This window comes from Littorina saxatilis, linkage group LG3 (genome assembly GCF_037325665.1).
Source record: "Littorina saxatilis isolate snail1 linkage group LG3, US_GU_Lsax_2.0, whole genome shotgun sequence".
Classification (NCBI taxonomy): domain Eukaryota; kingdom Metazoa; phylum Mollusca; class Gastropoda; order Littorinimorpha; family Littorinidae; genus Littorina; species Littorina saxatilis.
Genome location: NC_090247.1, coordinates 45,916,801 through 45,936,531, shown reverse-complemented (window position 1 = coordinate 45,936,531; position 19,731 = coordinate 45,916,801). Strand labels below are relative to the sequence as shown.

Below are 19,731 nucleotides of genomic sequence, written 5' to 3'. Positions count from 1 at the left end.
CTGGCATTTTCCCGCTTTACTAAAGAGGTCACCGCCGCCAGCGCAGGGTAGGCTATTTATGGCCTGCTTGCTCCGCTGCCTGGCCTCTGAGATAACATAACGGCTGCAGCAGTGAAATAGTGTGTGGTGTGTGTGCCTTTCTTGTGAACCTCTGTAAATTCCCGTTATGTGTGTGTGTGTGTGTGTGTGTGTAGGGCTAGTGTGTGTGTGTGTATGTGTGGGTGGTATTCACCTTTTTTTCTGACGGTTATTTGGAAGTATTATTAGTGGCAATGATCTATTAACACTCGCAATAAATCCGCTGAGTGCAGATTACACGCACGCACACACACACACACACACACACACACACACATACCGTCGCATGCGCGCGCGCATTTGTACACTGTGTAATACAACTGAGCACATGGTCAAAGTTATGCAGTGCCATACACTGACGCAACCGGTCAACTTGACTTCGTGTTGTAGACTGAAGAGTAGAAATACCCTCTCTCTTGGTGCAGAACCAGAGTGGAAACTCGCACCAACAATCGGATGCCAAGAACTTGAGGGACCATCTACAGAGTTAAATGTGTCGCTGCTTTCTAATGTTTCATCAAAAGAATTGGTGCCACTATGTAGCTCTGTGTCTTGGTTTTACAGTTCACAAGGTATCAAGGTCGGTACCGTTTGCAAGACGAGTAGGTCAGTCTAGCCGGCTTTTAGAACAGTAGAACCCTGGTTACACAAACCGACTAAAGAAAATATATTGACCATTGTCTTTGCCATAATAAGCCAAATGTAAAGTCTGTGAATCTAACAAGTTGAAACTGACTTGTTAGACACTCTTATTTTGAACAAAAGATATTAGTTTGCGGTTGTTAATTACGAATGTGACCGTTGGCTTCAGGTTGACCAGTAAGTCCCGATACATAACGGCACTGTGAGCGTGCCGCATTTCGCTCCCCCAGCCCACATGTTTGGTTTTGTCTGAGACTAACTAGGTCACCAAAATTTGCGGGAAGAGGAGAAATTTGGTGGGAAAACTTGCATTTAGTCAGTCAAGGCATGGTCTCGCATCGTGGACGGATGAGAATAGCTTTGTGACTAATAAAGTTTTAATTATATAGCAGAGCATCACTATTGCTGGATGTTGATGAATTTGATATCTGTGACAGACAGGGATTACGACATTTGCCGCAGAGTCACTTGAAGAGTGGTGTTTTAGTGAGTGAAAAGTGAAGAAAATGTCTTTCATAAGTCATGAATGCCTGGTTCCAACGTGCATGACTGATGCGCGGTGTTCTACCGGAAACATCGATCAACCAACGCGTACAATATTATTTTCTTTGGAAAATTCTGCCATAAATTCAAGACATTGGTACCTAACTCGCGATCGTATTCATCCACTAAATAACTTCAGTAAGAGACATACATTCTCTGCTTCAGCTTACTTTTTCAGCCCAAGAAGAAAACGTTTTTTTTCGGATGGATATCTTTCACTTTAAATAAAAGAAGTAATATAAACCAAACTAACATTCGAAAAGTGCAGACTATCTTTGAAATGATTTATTAATTACAGAACGATCATTGAAAGTGCTCAGGCAGATTAACCATGTAGCATCCATGGCGGCTGCAATAGCGCGGAGTGACCGGAACTTTGGGGTCAGGCAACATCTGGTAAACGTTGTGTTGCGGGTGTGTGTTGCCGATAAGGAATGAGCGGTGCATGGACATTATCTTTCTCGTAACTTTAGCTCCGCCCAGTCCACCACGACTGACAGCCGTTTGATTTTGAATTAAAATTTGGTGAGTGAATTTTTTTTCTGAAAGTACGTTATCCAGGGCTTATTATACACACTTTTTGGGGTGCATGTGTAGTGTACACCTTGAAATGTTTGCTTGACAAAAATGGTGCTTTTGAGTTTGGTATAGACAGAGTATTTTTGAAAATAATATTTCAAGTGAGAGCTCGTTTCCTGAAAAGGGTTGGACATTAGACTGAAGTGCCACGCGCCGCTCTGCTTTTATACCCGACCCTCGGCCTTTAAGTAAATGCTTGATGTCGGAAAGAACAGTACAGGACCAAACTGACTCAGGGTTCAAAATTCACAGTAATAACAAGGTCAGAAATCTGTCGAAAAGGATATGTTTCAAATGTACAGATCCCATGATTGAAGGTTTGTTTGTTTGTTTGTTTGCTTAACGCCCAGCCGACCACGAAGGGCCATATCAGGGCGGTGCTGCTTTGACATATAACGTGCGCCACACACAAGACAGAAGTCGCAGCACAGGCTTCATGTCTCACCCAGTCACATTATTCTGACACCGGACCAACCAGTCCTAGCACTAACCCCATAATGCCAGACGCCAGGCGGAGCAGCCACTAGATTTCCAATTTTAAAGTCTTAGGTATGACCCGGCCGAGGTTCGAACCCACGACCTCCCGATCACGGGGCGGACGCCTTACCACTAGGCCAACCGTGCCGGTATGATTGAAGGTGCAGAATGCCTCTCAACCATTCTCTGAATTGGTCCAATGGAACTCATTTAAAAAAAATGAGCAGCATTATTGTGAAGAACATTTTACCTTTGCAAGAAGTACCTCTTGTAATTTATGTATTTTTATTTCAGTAGTATACTAAGTATATTACTCTTAAGTGTATTCAGTGTTTTGATGGTGCTTTATAGAACTCTGGTAACTGCTGGATGGGTTTAGATGCATCAAGATACACTGAATTAAGTGATCAGTCTTGAAAAAAACAACCTCCCTGAAACAAAAACAGTGACACATGCAACATATACCTAAACAAAATAACAAAACGAAATTTATTTTGATGCTTGTATAGCTGTTAGGCTGCATGTAACTGTAAGCCATCAGCACATTTCCTACCCTTTTAGATGTTTATTAGCATGTATTGCTGTACGCACATATCTGAATACACTGAGTAATAGAGCGAATACATGTATAGTTGTGTGTATCCTGCAGAGGTACACCATTGCTTTGCTGAATATGGAACACTGGTTCTGTTTCAATCAATAGTAGGGCTGAATTTATTTAGGTATTTGTGTGCTTTGATGTTGCAGACCTGACTGTGCTATCAAAACATTTCGCAATGAAGGCTTCTTTGGCATGTATAAAGGTATGGATGTGTGTCCTGTCTGTCTGTCTCACTGTGTTTCTACTTAATCACTGAAAACTGTTTGTTTTGTTACATCTCTATATTATTCTCCACAGCTGCATGTGTACCATTTTGTGAAATGCATTTTCAGTCCTTTAAATGATTATAACGTATATTAAATGGCAACTAGAATGTATTTTGAATCTTTACTGTTTTGAGTAATATTCCAGTTAGATAATGATACAGACATGCAACATAAAACATAGTATATATTTTTGTCTTTTTTTAAAAATAATTATTAGTGTTCACATCCATGTCACAACTTGACATACTTTAAAACCCTTGTAATTTACTGAACGTAGACCAACAAAATGTGCAAGTGTTTCAAATCCTTTATCTGCAGGCCAAGGATATAAATGGAACCAGTTCTTATTTATGAAATCAATTTATATGGTTAAAATGTCTCATAACATGGTTTCCACTGGTACACAGCTCTGCTGGAAAGTAACCCATATATCTTCTAATATGTATAAGAAAGGATGTAAGACGTGTGTGTGTGTGTCTGTCTGTCTGTGTTTGGCCATACCGCAGAGATGGCAAGAGGCAGGAACAAGATAGTGTGCATACACACTGCCCAGAAGCCGCACCTGGGTTTCAGTTTCTTGATTCATTGTTTTCTTTCTCAGATAATGACCCCCCCCCCCCCCCCCCATCATTAATGAGTACAGCCTATATAGTGCAAGACCAGTACAATGCTAACTGTTAATCTGTAGCAAGCACATGCTGCCAATGACATTTGAGATTCTCTATTGCTCTTATTTAGAGAAATGAATTAAGAAAACTAATCAAACAAGAATGTACAGGAAGGTTCCAGAATCAAAGGGAGGTAACTCTTTCTTTGTTATCCGGGGAAGGGAGGTAACTCTTTCTTTGTTATCCGGGGAAGGGAGGTTAGGTAACTCTTACCATGAAAGCGTACCTTATCATTCTCAAAGATTGTTATGTGATGAAGTTGAATCTTTTGCTCAATGATCTCAAACTTTCTCAGGAAAGGGAGGTAACTCATACCATAAGAAATCATGTCAGCAGGAATTGGATTTATGGTGACACTCATGTCTTCAAATGCTGCTGAGGTTATTAAGTATTTTGAATGTTAGAAAGTTTTCAATTTACATATTAGCAAGGGAGATAACTCATTTCCCCCAAAAACTTTGTTTTGGTGTTTTTTTCATAATAATTTTTTCTTGAATTTGTGGTACTTGGAAATAGAATTTAGAAAACTCCTGTGTGATGGTTCTTTGACCAATTTGTAAGGGATCTGCACATAGCCCGGGCGAAGCCGGGTCCTGACTGCTAGTATGTATCTAATACCAATAAGATAGAAGTGTGTTTGTCTGTCTGTGGTCACCATACCTAAGAGATAGAAAGAAGCAAAAATAAGATATTGTGCCTAGGACCTGGGTTTTAGTTTTTCGATTTGCTCTTTGCTTTCTCAGATACTTGTGCAAGACCAGTACAGAGTCTACTGTTCATCTGTAGCAAGCACATACTGCCAGTGACATTTGAGATTCTCCATTGCTCTGATTAAGAGAATAAATGAAGAAAAGAAAATCAAACAAGACAGACAGGAAAGTTCTAGAGTTAAAGAGAGGTAACTCTTCCATCCTTTCCATGGAAGGGAGGTAGCTCTTAGTATGCCAGCATACCTTTATTCTCAAGGGGTGTTAACACCCCATATATTGAAGGCTCTTCCAAGCGTACGCAGCCGTACCGCCAAGCGATTGTTGCCTTGGGTGCATTGATGCTGTATTTTTTCCAACGCGCGGAGGCAATTTTATTCCGATTTAGACGTTGTGGAGGTGCGCTACCACACAAATTTGACTATTGAATGGAAATATAAGACGTGTGAAGTGGCGCAGGGGTAAGACATCGGCCTCCTATTTGGAGTTCGAATCCTGGTGCCAGGCGCCTGGTGGGTAAAGGGTGGAGATTTTTCCGATCTCCCAGGTCAACTTACGTGCAGACCTGCTAGTGCCTTATCCCCCTTCGTGTGTACACGCAAGCACAAGACCAAGTGCGCACGGAAAAGATCCTGTAATCCATGTCAGAGTTCGGTGGGTTGTAGAAACACGAAAATATTCAGCATGCTTCCCCCGAAATCAGCGTATGCTGCCTTAATGGCGGGGTAAAAACGGTCATATACGTAAAAACCCACTCGTGCAAAAAGATAAGTGAACGTGGGAGTTTCAGCCCATGAACAAAGAAGAAGAAGAGAATGGTGATATTTCACATATCAATGCAGGAAACATCAATAAACATATTAGTTTGGCTTGTCAGGCCATGTAGCGACAAAGAGGCGTGTAGGATTGGGATGAAAGTGGGCGAGTATGTTTGATTGAGGACAGGTCTACAGCAAATCGGTTCGTATGTTCATTTACATGGGTGGGATTCTTTCGGTATATGCCGGAAATCCGGATTCGTAATGTCTGTGGTGACGTTTTTTTGGTTGTTAATTATACAAATCCTTCAGCGTCTGGGGGCCCCCAGATCCCCCCTTAAAATTCTTCAGGATTCGTGACATTTTTCAGTTCCACCCATGCTTGTACTTGTATATTTCTCGTTAAAAACCACACATGTACTAGACACAAACCTTACTCATTCCCACAACCATAAATTTAAGCTGTACGTGGTTTTAAAGAGACATTTGTTTTGAATGGGGGACACTTGCCGTGAGGTTTGCGACAACGCTTTGTTTACACCTGGCGCCAGCGCGCTCTTGGTATAGCCGAATATATGGCATGGTAAAGTGATAAATGAAACCTGCTGCTCAATTATACCCAAACAGTTTACTTATTTGCTTTGTTTCTGCAGGGTCTGGTGTAAACTTGCTTCTGATCACTCCGGAGAAAGCCATCAAACTTGTTGGAAATGATTTCTTCAGACATCTCCTTAGCCCTGAGTCGTGAGCATTTCTTTTTACTCTCCACTTGCAGTTTTGGCTTCTTGTTTTGAACTGTGGAATTTTTTCTTTTTTTCTGTATCATTAATGCATCCTCAGAAATGGTGTTTTTTCCATCACAATATGTACATAATCAACTTATGTTTGTGACTGATGCATCCTGTTTTCAACTCAAGCTTCATTAAAAGTTTACATAATTAAGTACACATAGAAAAAAAGACAGCATCAGTGTGTTAGGCATAAATATTACTCTTCTAATAGACACATGGGGTACTTTGTGTTATGTCTTCAATTGCCCTTTTTAAGCAAATGGGCTCTATTTCTATGTAAATGTTCTTAGCATATCATCACACACATGTCCCTAATAGGAAATCTTCCTGTGAGGACGTAAAAGCCCCCCTCCCCCCCCCCCCCCCCATCCCATCTTTCTATGTATAAGTGTAAGGTTAGGAGAATACAAAACATGGTTAGTCCATTACCATAGATGATGTACAAGCATATTTGCTCCTGTGACAAATGATTTTTTTACCATGCAAGAAAAGATTTCAGATAAAATTCATTTCACAGAAAGGCAACGAAGCTCTTGTACTTCAGTGAATATAGTCTCTCCAATAGTCCGCAGTTAAACAAATCAACAAACTTCTGGTTTCCTATTCAGCGTCCATTGTTAATCTAATGTTCAAGATAAAGTAACTTATCTGAAACACTCTCTTCTGAAAGTCTACTTGCTGTCTCAACATCTGCAGATTCTCTGCAGTCACCATTTACGCTAACTGTGGAAGTCACGACATGAAAACCCGTCGCGATATGACCTTGAATGGTTGAAAACGACGTTAAACACCAAATAAAGAAAGAAACGACATGAAAACAGCAAGATTCAGTGTCTTACTCATGACACAATGCTGGTTGCAATAGGGAAGCAAGGAAGCTGGTGGGCACCATGCAAGTAACGGAATGTAATGAATTCAAGCAAGCCTCAACTGAAAATTATAAGATTAGTCTGAAGATCTCGTAAATGTGGTTTTGTGTCATGTGATTGCAAGAGGTTCTTTATTTATTGTCATGTCGTGACAGGGGGGAGCTGACACTGCCAAGAGAGGTGCTGTCAGGGGCGGGGGCAGGCTTGTGTCAGATCATCGTCACCACACCAATGGAGCTGTTGAAGATTCAGTTGCAAGACGCTGGCAGAAGTGGTAATTCTCGTGTTGTATGAATTGTTGATGGCCGCAGGAGCGGTCATCTATTGGAATGCATTCGGAAAGATAACATGTCTCGTTTTGTTACCGTTCTCACAAGATCAGTTACAGGTTTTTTTTCTCTCTCTCTCTCTCTCTGTATGTATGTCTTTGTCTGTGTCTCCCTCTGAGTCTCTCCGCTTCTGTCTTTCTATGTCTGTCTCTGTCTATGTGTGTGTGTGTGTGTGTGGCTCTCGCTCTCGCTCTCTCTCTCATCCGACTCCTGGCACACAGGTCAAAGCAGAGGTTAACTTGAGTGCACGTGTACCTAGCAGGAGGGGGGTGATTCGGGTCAGAAGTGGGGTAAAGCACTTTGGTCTTCAGTCTTTGGGTTATAGCTTTCAGTGGAGAAGATGCCAACATGAGATTGCACTATGCTCTACTATTTATTGTCCTTGTCTATCGGACACGAAGAAGGGAAGCTACAATCGCCCCAGGCCATATACTCTTTGTTTCCTGAGCCTGGACCATTGAGACGGTTACCTCATAGATCTGTTCATTCTTCAGTTTGTCGGTGTCAAAGGTTATACCCCCGTTCCACACAACCGTTCTTTGTCCCGTTCCCGTACCAACCAAGGAATGCTGCCACAACAATGGAACGCTGCACAAACGGCCGTTTTTTAGCATCTTTCAGCAGCGTCTGACCATAGTGGCAGCCGTCCTTGGTCGGTAAGGGAACGGGACCCAGAACGGATGTGTGGAATGCGGGTATGACAACTCAGTGTGTGAGAGCGCTACCGTTGCGTTACCGTTGTTTTAAGTTCCTTTAACGATCCAAGCGTTCCGTTACCGATGGGTTGAGGTTCCATTACCGTTCATTCTGATGGGGAGGGGAACTGCTAAAAATTTGAACATGCAGCCCAAACTCAGCCGTCCCTACCGACCCTACCGTTCAAAGCAGTTCGGCCGTTAACGATCAGTTACGTTCATTGCGGTTCTCTCCTGATCCCTCCCGTGCCCGCACCATTCCTTGGTCGGTACGGGAACGGGACCTAGAACGGTTGTGTGGAAAGGGGGTATAAGACTCGACCACTTGGCTTATGGTGGAGACAGCTGGAAGATCTCTGGATATAATTGAAGAGGAGTAGTCTTCCTTTTAGGGGGGCCCGGGTAGCTCAGGTGGTAGAGCACTGGACTTGTGATCGAAAGGTCGCTGGTTCGAATCTGGGCCGGGACGGATGCAGGTCAACTTTATGTGCAGATCGACCCAGAGACGGTATCCATCTCCCACCCCCGTGTCACCACAGTGGCACGTAAAAGACCTCGGTCATTCTGCCATAAGTGCAGATGGCTGATACCACCTAAACACGCATACACTTGTGTATCTCATCTAAAGTCGGGTTAAAACCCGGGAACATGCCCCTAATGTCTTTGCCGTGAGGGCGTAAAACTTGAATTTCTCTCTCTCTTCCTTTTAGAAAATGTGTACTCTGCCTTGCAGATTACAAATTTGTGCTGTCGGGTTTGGGTAAAGGGAGTGGAGGGTAAGGGGGTGGGTAAGCGAGGGGTAAGAGAGACGAAAGAGAAAACTGGACAGAGAAAAGTCACTGCCTGAAGTATTCAATAAAGTCACTCACAAAAAAAAGAAATTACCACATATGCAGGTTTTCAATTCATATTTTTGCAAAGTATCTGCACAAGCATGTGTGCCTCTGTGAGTATGTTCGTGGCTGCTTTCATGAGGTGCCTGTATCCTCAGGAATTTGAGGATTTCTTTTATCTCTCTTTTTCTGACACCGTTGATTTAACGTCATTTTTACAGGACAGTTTTGTTTTTTTCAGTAGTAAGTAGTAGTAGTTTGACCTTATTGTTTTAGGGCAAGTAGAGCTCGTTCACCAGTAGCAAAGACTCACTCAGTCCGTCAGTGTGCCTAAGTGTGTGTGATGGGGGGGAGCTCTCCCGTGACCGGCCACCTGCAATGTACGGACAGGTTTGCACTGGCCCAAGGGTGTCCGTTAATGAGAGGGACTGCTGTAACAGCAAAACTAGTGTGCAACATAAGTAATCAATTAAATTACATTCTTATCCCAACTCACATAAATGCAATTTACTTCAGTCTAGTGCTAGGACGCTGAATCGTCACCTTGGTAACAAGGGGAGGTAACCCTAAAAAAAGAGCGACCTTGACCCTTTAATATAACGAAGTCTCGCGTGACTTCCTGACCTTGCCGCCATCTTTGAATCATACTCATACTCTCTTCAGCGCTCAGTGGACACGGACGTGTTCGTTTTCGCTCCGGCTTTTCAGCCGTTTTTGTCTGATGCTGCTTGTGTCAGACCCACACCTTGGTACTCGTGCACGTTCCTCTGCTCTCTACGTGTGTTTGGGGTGAGCTATTTTGATATTTTCATTGATAGGTTGACTTAGGTTTTGCCAGCGCTTAGCTGTTGTTTACACTTTTTACCCACCATGTCGGTTAGTGGTAAAAGGAAACTCTAAGCCAGTGGCGGAGCCTTCTCCTGTCAAATAAGCCTCCCCGTAAATCGAAAGCCTGTGCGAGTCTTGCTGTGATTATCGTCTCAGATCTCTTGTCAAATCTTCTTTCGATGTTATTATTGACATGCCTGAATTTTCCATGCCAAATTGCCTTCGGAATCAATTACAGTCGCTTCAGGTTCTAGCTCTGTTAGTGATAAGCAAGATGTTTCTGTGTTTTTGCGCTCAATGAGCTACTGTTGACATGCCTGTTTTTTACTCATGCCAAAATTGTCTTAGAATCAATTACAGTTGCTTCAGGTTCTAGCTCTGTTGGTGATTTAGCTAGATGTTTGTGCCTTTTTGCGCTCTCTGAGCGCCCAGATTTCAGCACTTTCAGCAGTATTTTCGTCGACCAAGGCAGTACTGCTGTCTTTTCCTCCTGGTGTCGGGGATTCCCGTTCCCTGGGCAGGGTGCGTGTTCCTCCTTTGGCCACAGTCACGTCCGCTGACGTGCATGCGTCTTTTGATGGCGGCGACGGTTTTTCTCTTCTGCGTTCTCAGGCCTCTTCTGGTGGCGGCCTGTTAACGATCAAGGTATTTATTCTTCGTTAGTAGCCGGGTTCTCCGGCCAAAGCGAAGATCGTATACTGGAGCAAGTAGCCACGCCGGTACGCCGCGCCGTGAGTGAAAGCCATCCCAGTGTGATGCCGCTCCGTAAGCTCGAGCGGATAGCACAGGGGGTGAGCCCAGATACGTGTTCGGTCTCACCGAACAGGGGACTTGCGTTCGTTGTCACCACCGCATGGCGATCGGTAGGTGCGGCGTCGCAGCATTCCCCGCTTCCGTCCGCCAGGGCGGAAGCAGTCCCTAGGGACACACTGCGTTCGTTGTCACCACCGCATTGCGTTCGGTAGGTGCGGCGTAGCAGCATTCCCCGCTTCCGTCCGCCAGGGCGGAAGCAGTCCCTAGGGACACACTGCGTGGGTATCGCATCCCTCGCGTGTCGTCTCTTCCGGACAACGCTTCGCCTGACTATAGTCAGGGCGGAAGTGTGTTGCCTGGTTGCACGGATGTGCGGGACTTTGAGTCGGATTTCGGTGCTTCCGTTCAGGAAGATGAAGATTCTGACCTCCGGATGCCGCTTAAACTGGATGTGTCGCTGCGCTGGATGTGTCGCTTAAACTGGATGTGTCGCTGCGCTGGTGGTGACAACGCTGTCTGTTGTGTCCGTAATCTTTGAAAGTTCTTGGACTGAAAAAGTGGTGTGCAGTGCTGTAAATGTGCAAGAAGATGGCTGATTTACTGAGGAATGTGGTGGTGTGTGTTCTGGCGTGGTTGTTTATGGCTGCAGTCGTCTACGGACAATTTTCAAATGTCAACACGGTGCGAGCTCCGATCATCCGATACAACATGGCGACCCTACTGTCATTGCGATCGTCGCCACTTGTTGTGAAACCAGTGATCGAATTGCCACCTGAGATGAAGAAGAGGAAGAGGGGAAGGAAGGGAGGAGTGAAGGCCAGAAATAAACGTAGACTTTTCAAACCCTACTTGCCGACTGTGGTTATGGGAAATGTGCAATCGATACCAAACAAGATGGACGAACTGGCAGCATTGGTGCAACACGATCATGCATTTCGAACCAGCAGTTTGATGTGTTTCAGTGAAACTTGGCTTAGTGACTCGATCCCTGATTCTAGTGTGGAGTTGACAGGTTTTTCTGTGTTTAGAGGGGACAGATCGAAGGACTCGGGGAAGAAGAAGGGGGGAGGTGTTTGTGTTTATGTCAACCAGAAGTGGTGTCACACGAACAACGTCACGGTCAAGCACACATCATGCTCACCCTGTGTTGAAATGCTCACGCTAGGCACGAGGCCGTACTACATGCCACGGGAGTTTCCTCAAGTGTTGACAGTCGCTGTGTACGTGCCACCCTCGGCTAACGCGTCAGAAGCAGCAGAGACGATAGCACAGCACGTGCATGAACTACAGACTAAATCGCCAGACGCTTTCGTTTTAGTAAGCGGGGATTTTAACCACTGTAACCTGAAGAAAGTGCTACCCAAACTGTACCAACATGTCACATGCCCTACACGAAAAGACAAGACTATAGACTTATGTTATTCAAACGTCAAGGATGCGTACAGTTCGTATGCACTGCCAGCTCTAGGACGGTCCGATCATAACATTGTAAACCTTGTCCCACGTTACCGACCACGTGTGCAGCGGGAATCGCCCATCACTAGGACTGTTTTTGATTGGTCGGGCGATTCAATGGAAACCCTTAGAGGGTGCCTCGATTGCACTGATTGGACAGTATTTGTGGACTCGTCCCGTGATGTTGATGAACTGACAGAATGCGTAACCGATTATGTGTCTTTTTGTGTGGACAATGTTGTGCCGAAGAAAACAGTGAAGGTGTACAGCAATACAAAGCCCTGGGTCACGAAAGATATCAAAGATGTGCTGAATAAGAAGAAGAAAGCTTTTAGAGAAGGGAATTGTAACATGAGGGAGGTTCAGAGGGAGGTCCAGAGTTCGATAAGGAGGGGGAAGGAAGAGTTTAAGAGGAAGGTAGAGGGAAATTTCACGGGGAACAACATGAAGAAGGCATGGGAGGGGTTGAATGTCATGAGTGGCTACAAGGGGAAGAAGGGTGGGAGTAAGGAAAAAAGCAACGCTACGCAGTCAGATGCAAATGATCTCAACCAGTTTTATGCACGCTTCGATAAGCATGACTTCAGCGGGGAAAGGAAGGCAATGCGGGACAGGTTGACCAGTGATAGTGGGCTTACGGAAGGGGATTCCCCAATAGTGGTGACGGAAGAAGAGGTGGAGAGGGGGCTGAAGAATGTTAATGCTAGCAAGGCGGGGGGACCAGATGGGATGATGCCCAAAGTTTTAAAACTATGTGCAGAGCAACTTAGTTATATTTTTTCAGTCATTTTTAACATGTCGCTTGGTGCTAGCAGGGTACCGGCCCTATGGAAAACTTCATGCATTGTTCCTGTGCCAAAGAAAAAGACTGTGATAACCATGAATGACCTGAGACCTGTGGCACTTACTTCTGTTTGTATGAAAGTCTTTGAGAGAGTTGTTTTGTTCAAATTGAGTGATTGTGTGAAAGATTTTATTGATCCATGTCAGTTTGCATACAGGAAAAACAGGAGTGTTGATGATGCTGTGTTGAATGTTTTAAACAAGATCTACTCTCATTTAGAAAAGCCTGGCTCTTATATTCGCTTGATGTTCTTTGATTTTTCCAGCGCTTTTAATACTATACAGCCTCATTTAATGGCGGAGAAGCTTTTTAGCATGAATGTCCCAGCAGCCACCATCCTCTGGGTTATGGACTACAGTAGAACCCCTCTCTAGCGACCTTGAAAATGTTGACAAAAATCGGTCCTTATGGAGGGGGGTCCTTACAGAGGGAGGGGGCGGGGCCACAAAGAAAGTCACCTCAGATTTTCTTAAAAAAAGAAAACAGAGAAGTTTGAGTTGCTGACGACCGTTTCCTCAAGCAAACTGCTTCGATTTCATGTTTGACATTGTCGATGGTGTCCACCAGTTCTGGTGCATGTTTCAATGCAAAAAGAGTTAGTTTCTGAGCAAGCATTTCTTTACAGCAGTCCCTGCAATGATGAAGGCCCTCCGAGAAAGAGAGTGAAAAATCGGCCACCATTCTCAGCATCGCGTATCTGTGTGTAACCTCTTTCATTGAAAAGATACTCTTGTTTCCCTGCAGCCTTGACCAGTGAGTTGGTTACCTAATCTGTGAACCCTTCAGTTGTGTTGCTTTGTCAAAAGTTAGACACAGTCAACTAGTTTTGCTCTGAGTGAACAGTGCAGCTGGCCTCAATTAGCCGGTGACACCTCTCTGGCCACAGCACCAAACAGTACATGGCTGGGGGGAGAGAGAGAGAGAGGGGGGGGGGGGGGGGTAGCTGGCTAAACTCAGTGGGGTGTCCGGTGTCACTGAAGTCAGCAGGAAGAGCATTGGAGAGAAATAGAGAGGTGTACTCTTCCAAACATCAGTTGTCAGCGCTTTGGGTAGTCAGTGAGGGAGAGTGAGAGCGGTTTGTGTACAGTCCGACTGAAGAGTGAAAAGTCACTGCCACAAGATCGGCATGCAGTCAATAAAGCCAGACAAGAAGAATGATTATGACATGCGGCTCTATCTGCTGGTTTTTTTTATTCAAACTGGTTTTCAACGCTTATTCTCACAAAGCATCTGCACACCTGCCTCTGCCTCTGTGCTGTGTTTGTGTGGCTGCTTTTGTATGATGTCAGTGCATGGTGAGTGCGTTCACTGCCTTGTCACCACTTCCCCACCTTTTTCAGAATGTTTTCTTGGAGTTGGATAATTCTTTGAATTTGCGATTTTCCAACATCAAGACTTTTTACAATCGCGATGGCAGTTTCTCCCTTTTTGTGTCTGTTCACAACATTCACTCGATTCTCGAGAGTTAAATATTTTCTTTTCTTTGTAGACGCCATGTCGATCTCCACTGCTCTTCTGTCCAAAGACTGTCTATTCTGACTGAATTGAACGGTGTGTGTTGGTCACGTGAGTTTGTTTTCTCGATGATTGGTTTGTGATGTTTACTCAGCCCACCCAACCATCACACCTCTCAGCGGTTAATTAGTGCCTTTGCTTACGCAAGACGGTTATAACTGGTTATAACCGGTTTGTCAGTGATGCGTTACGCTGACTGAGTCTTGGCTTTGTCTGACAAAGTCGTTACACAAGCTGTTAGGTCGGTCCTTAGACGTTAGAGCGGGGTGGTCGCTACACTGGTGACAACTATATAAGGAAACACATCGGTTAAAAAAAAAAGGGTCGTTGTGGCGGGGTAGTCCTTAGAGAGGGGGGTCGTTGTGAGGGGTTCTACTGTACCTGACAAACAGGCCACAGTATGTTAGGGTGGGGGGGCAATCAGTTTCAGACACAATCTGCACAAACACAGGGGCACCACAAGGCACAGTACTCTCACCTTTTCTTTTTTCTCTCTACACAGCAGATTTCAGAAGTTCTAGTGACTCCTGCCCCATAACCAAGTTTGCTGACGACACTGGACTGACCGGACTGCTGACTGTTGACGACGACTCTGACTACAGGCAGGAGGTAGATAGGTTTGTGGGGTGGTGTGAAAACAACTATTTAGAGCTTAATGTGGGGAAGACAAAGGAAATGATAATGGACAACAGGAGGGGGGAACATGTACACAGGGAGATAGTGATCAAGGGGGAGGTCGTAGAGAAGGTAGAGCAGTATAAGTATTTGGGGGTGATTATAGACAATAAGTTGACATGGAAACCAAACTCTGATGCCCTTGTGAAGAAACTCCACTCTCGCCTGTACTTTTTGAGAAAACTCAGGTCTTTTAACATCAGACAAGAAATCCTTCAGATGTTTTACACTTCAACGTGCAATAGTGTGTTGTACTTTGGCTCCGTGTGTTGGGGTGGCAACATCAACAAGCAAGACAGGGATAGATTAGATAAATTCATCAGGAAAGCAAGTGGGGTGGTTGGGAGGAAGCAGGACAATTTCACATCAACACATGAACGACGACTGACTGACAAGGTACAGAAGATTTTGGCTGACGACTCGCACCCACTCAGACCGGAATTTGACAGTAGACGGACAGACAGGAGCAACAGATTCAGACAACCAACCGCAAGATCCACACGCTACAGAAATTCGTTCATTCCATCTGCAATTCACATCTTCAATTCTCAGGTGGGGCGGTAGATGCTGGTGTTGTCGCTCTGATGCACGGGGTCAGTGTTCTGTATTGTTTCAGTATTGTTGATTTTGTTTTGCATTCTACTCTCTTAATCTTAGACAATATGTGATAACCGGCAAGGTGCTGACTTTCTTTTGTGCATTGTTGATGGTGAATGCATGTTAATTTATTTTTAATATACTTTCTTATGTGATAACCAATGTGCTATATTTTCTCAGGACAAAGAACAAATGTTTATTTTGAATGTTTTATGTATGTTATTATTACGGACACAAACGCTCAGCAATGTAATTTCTCTTTTAGAGATTAATAAAGTTATTGTATTGTATTGTATTGTATTGTAAACTTCCGCAAGCAATGGCTTTGGCTGCGGAAGTGGCTTCGCGGTATTTCGAGGAGGGTGTTGCAACATCTGTTGGTTTGTTTGCACAACCTCCTTCCGCTTTCGGGGATTTCCGTTTCTGTTCTGAGAAGCAGCAGTTCCGTTTTCGGGAATCCCCGTTGGTAGCGTTTGAGCTTTCTAAGCTACTAGCTACTGTTCAGCATGGCGGTGCGTTTCACGCTGTACTGCTGTTAACAGCTCTTGGTCTGGCTCCTGTTTCAGCGCAGCCTTACCTTGCTTCTTCGTGTTTAGCCTCAGCTTTGCCTGCTGGTTTGGCTAAGAAGTTTACACTGCCGCATAACTCAGTCAGGTTGATTGACTTGTTTGCCTTGCCTCGTTCCGGTCACACCGGAACTTGCAGTCGGCAAGATGGATACAGCAGAGACAGAGTATTCCCGTTTACGGAGAATTCTCTTTTGTCTTTGGAGGAGACTGGCTTACGCTTGCTTGAGTTATTGTCTCTCTCTGAGTCCTTGCAGAGATCTCTGTCGAGATCTATCGCGTTGTCATTGGACTCATTCAAGTTTGATGGCGATGTGGTAGAGAAAGACGTCGCTTGTCTGTTAGAGAAGACGGCTACAGTAGAACAGTACGTTATACTGAGTCCTCTCTCTTGCTCTGAGGGAATAAGCACCTGATCTTTTCGAGTTCGAAAACTTTGCAAAGTTTTTTTCTCGTGTTTATCTTCTCTGCGCTTGTCAACTTCGAGTTTTGTCGTGACGCACGGGAGATGGAAGTTATGACGCTTCTAGTCGCTTTGACTAAAGTCTACTGAGCAGCGGAGCCTCCCAGCGCTTTTATTTGCACATTCCGTGCACGCGGCAGGTTCTCCTTTCCCTCTAGGATTTACTTGAAGATTTAGAGTCACTTTTGAGTCACTTTAATCTTTTCCTTTTCAGAGGTTTGCTTGTCTGGTCAGCCATCGCTTGGCTCAGGTTTCAAGTAAGAGGCGGATCTACTCCGCTCTTTGTTTTTGTGGCTCATCAGGGGAGTGTTCGCACGTTTATGCTACGGTGCTTTCCTCTCCATCTTCTGGGAGGAGCCGTGAACTGCTTCAGCTTGCCACTTTTGCCTCATTTAGGCAAGGTAACAAAGCTAAGCAAACACACTTAGGGTTAGACCCTCTGCCTTAGGCAGCTTTGTGGTAGGTACGCCCATCTATGGTGCGGCATATCTCTTATTTTTCACCTTCTCGGGTGAAGCTGCTAAGGCCGCTAATTTTTCGCCTCAGTGGCGGAAAAACAAGGCAAGCTGTTAAAACAATCTCGGCTTTTACGGTTTACGGAATCGCGCCGGCTTTCTCTTTTAGAGTCATAAGCTTTGGGTTCCGACAAATCGCCAGAACATGTCCAAATTTTTGGCTCACATTCTGACTCAAAATCTCTATTAGGCTCGCTGAGCTACTGTTCGTAGCCTCTCAGTCGGGTCTTTTCCGGCTAAGCCTACCTCTTGAGGCGACTTTCGCTGCGCAGCACAAAGGACTCGCAGAAATTCCTTAGTTTCAGCTTTTCTTTCTGAGAGGTACGGAAAGAACTTAATCATCATCATGTGGCTAAACTTAGGTTTGGCACAGAAGTCTTGAGCATTGGGGTGGTTTTTCTCCCACACGCAAAAGACGGTGACTTGTTGTTTATGTTTTGCCAGCAATGAATAGAATCACATTCCTTGAGGTCAGTGTTTCTTCTTTGGCATTACGCCTTGCAGGGCTTTCTCCCGCGAGTTAACAGGCTACACTCTCGTTGTAGCCTTCACTGCGACGGCCCCTGGATTTTTCTTAAATTTGCAATGTGCTAGGAGTTTTCTCCTACATCGCAGAATGGTACGCATTTGTTCGCCCTGTTAGATTCTTTAGCCTTCTCGGCTAGGCCGTCGAAGTGACGTCACACGTGTCACAGTATGGCATACAGGCGCCCGGTTTTACCGCGCCTTCCCCTCTGTTTATCCGAAGGTTGAATCTTGGTTTTTCATTTCAGGGATTCAGCTTTGGGTACTTTCTCAGGTCTTTCTGCACGCTTTCTAAGCGTCAATTTAGGCTGAGCCAATTTCGCTCAAAGGGCAGAGGGAGGGTACAGCTTACCTTCCCCTCAGCGATTTTTCCCAACTTTAGGTTTCTAGTACTTGATTTTCCAGTTAAGGAAACCTTGGTTTTATACGGAAGCCGTATTCTATCCCTAGGCCAGTTCTCTTACTTTGAGATTATTTTCTCAAGGTTTTTTGAACTGACTTCATGTAATGCCTCTAATGTTACGGTCATCGGGAAACTGAAATTTGAAGACGCTCACGCACCCTCTCTCGGGATGGGAGCTTAGTCTAAGAGCGTATCGGGTTACTGATACCCTCGCGTGCTTTTCCCAATTGCGGGCTGGGCTATCATAGTACTAGCATGCAATCAGGTTTTCAATACTCCTTACGTTTCACTTCTGATTTTGCAATAGGGAAAATTTACCCTCATCTTTGTAGCCTCGGCTTAGTCTTTTTCGTTTTTCAGCAAAGGCCGTAATTCGGTCTCGTTCTGACCACCGAGGTTAAGCGTCATCGGTCTCGGTTGCTACCGGGACGGGTGACCGTTTTTGAATATGGGCCTTTCAGGCATTCTTTCTAACTTTCAAGCTGTGGCCTTATGGCTTCAGCTATTGTACTGCTGTTTACTCACACTCGAACTCAGTGGCGCTTTGCTCCCGCGAGGCATTCTTTTCCGGTTAACAGAAGTTCGCCCTCTTTATTTCAAGCCACGGTGTAGGGAGATGGGTACTTTGCTCTCTCTGACACCACTCCCTTAGCCATCGAGGACAATGGTTGTCTTCTCTGGGCTTGTTTTCCTATCAGAGCTTCATCCTTTTATTTGAAAGGATCAGTGGCATTCTGTCACACTCCCGCAAACGGGTCCTTCCTCCTCACTTGTTAGCCTTTTGAGATAAGGCAGTAAGGTGAAGGAAAAGGGGGGGGGGGGGGGAGTGTATTTTGTATCTTGGACTATTCTCTTTTGAGCTCTGTCCAGACGGTTTGTTAGAACATGGGCCTATTTCTGTGCCTTACGTGAATTAGGCTATGCTTCTCCCTAATCTTGTCAGTGTGACTTGTTTAGCTCGCATTATAAGATGACAGGTCTCTTTTCTCAGAGAGACCATATACTGGATAGGGTTCAATACAAAAGACCACTTCAAGACAAGTCTGGGTCTTTTGGTTTCGGAGTTTTAATGCTCCACAGGTTTTGAACCGCTGCATTCTGCTAGCCTTCATAAACATTACGTGAAACGTTCTTTCTTTTCTCCTAGCTGCAGCGCGCAGAGGTAGCGAGATTCACACACTCTTTGGCTTACAGTGTTATGTAGGTTTCAATAGAGGCTCTCTACATCACTCTGTTTCTGTCCAGACTTTTTGTCAGGCATCAACAACTAGGACAACCATCTCTGATGGTTTTTATAGTTTTCCTCTTTCTAAGATTCTTGCCATAGGCGATCCATTGTTATGAATCTGATCAGTTATCTCATTATGCTCCTTCCTGTCCTTTACAGGAGGTTTAATGGTTCATAAGCAAAACTACTCTTATCGTTTTTGATCACAAGGGTAGACAGGTTCTTATCTACGTTGGTGTTCAAATTAGTAGGATATCCCGAGGTCCTTGACTTCTTCTACTGGATATCGTAGGAGCTCTCTATCATCCTTTACCTGCGTGGCTTTTGCAGCGCGCGGCGTTACGGTTCTAACGCGCTTCAAGCAATGGTTGCAGCTGGGTATATTTTTTTGCCTAGCTTATAGATTGAGCAGCCCACCGCCTTTATTAGCAATCTGCATTTATGTGAGTTGGGATAAGAATGTAATTTAATTATAAATTTTAATAATAAATTTTAATTTGATTATATACTTACCCAACTCACATAGTG

General features: G+C 44.6%; 1 protein-coding gene across 1 annotated transcript in view; it reads left to right on the top strand.

Annotated features, from left to right (window-relative positions):
• The window catches only part of LOC138960799 (mitochondrial glutamate carrier 1-like), an 89,737-nt gene that overhangs the window by 41,995 nt on the left and 28,011 nt on the right, over positions 1-19,731 (top strand). The window contains exons 4-6 of the mRNA XM_070332454.1: positions 3,067-3,122; positions 5,973-6,063; positions 7,135-7,253. Coding sequence (XP_070188555.1) covers positions 3,067-3,122; positions 5,973-6,063; positions 7,135-7,253 — 266 coding nt within the window. The remainder of the gene's footprint in view (positions 1-3,066; positions 3,123-5,972; positions 6,064-7,134; positions 7,254-19,731) is intronic.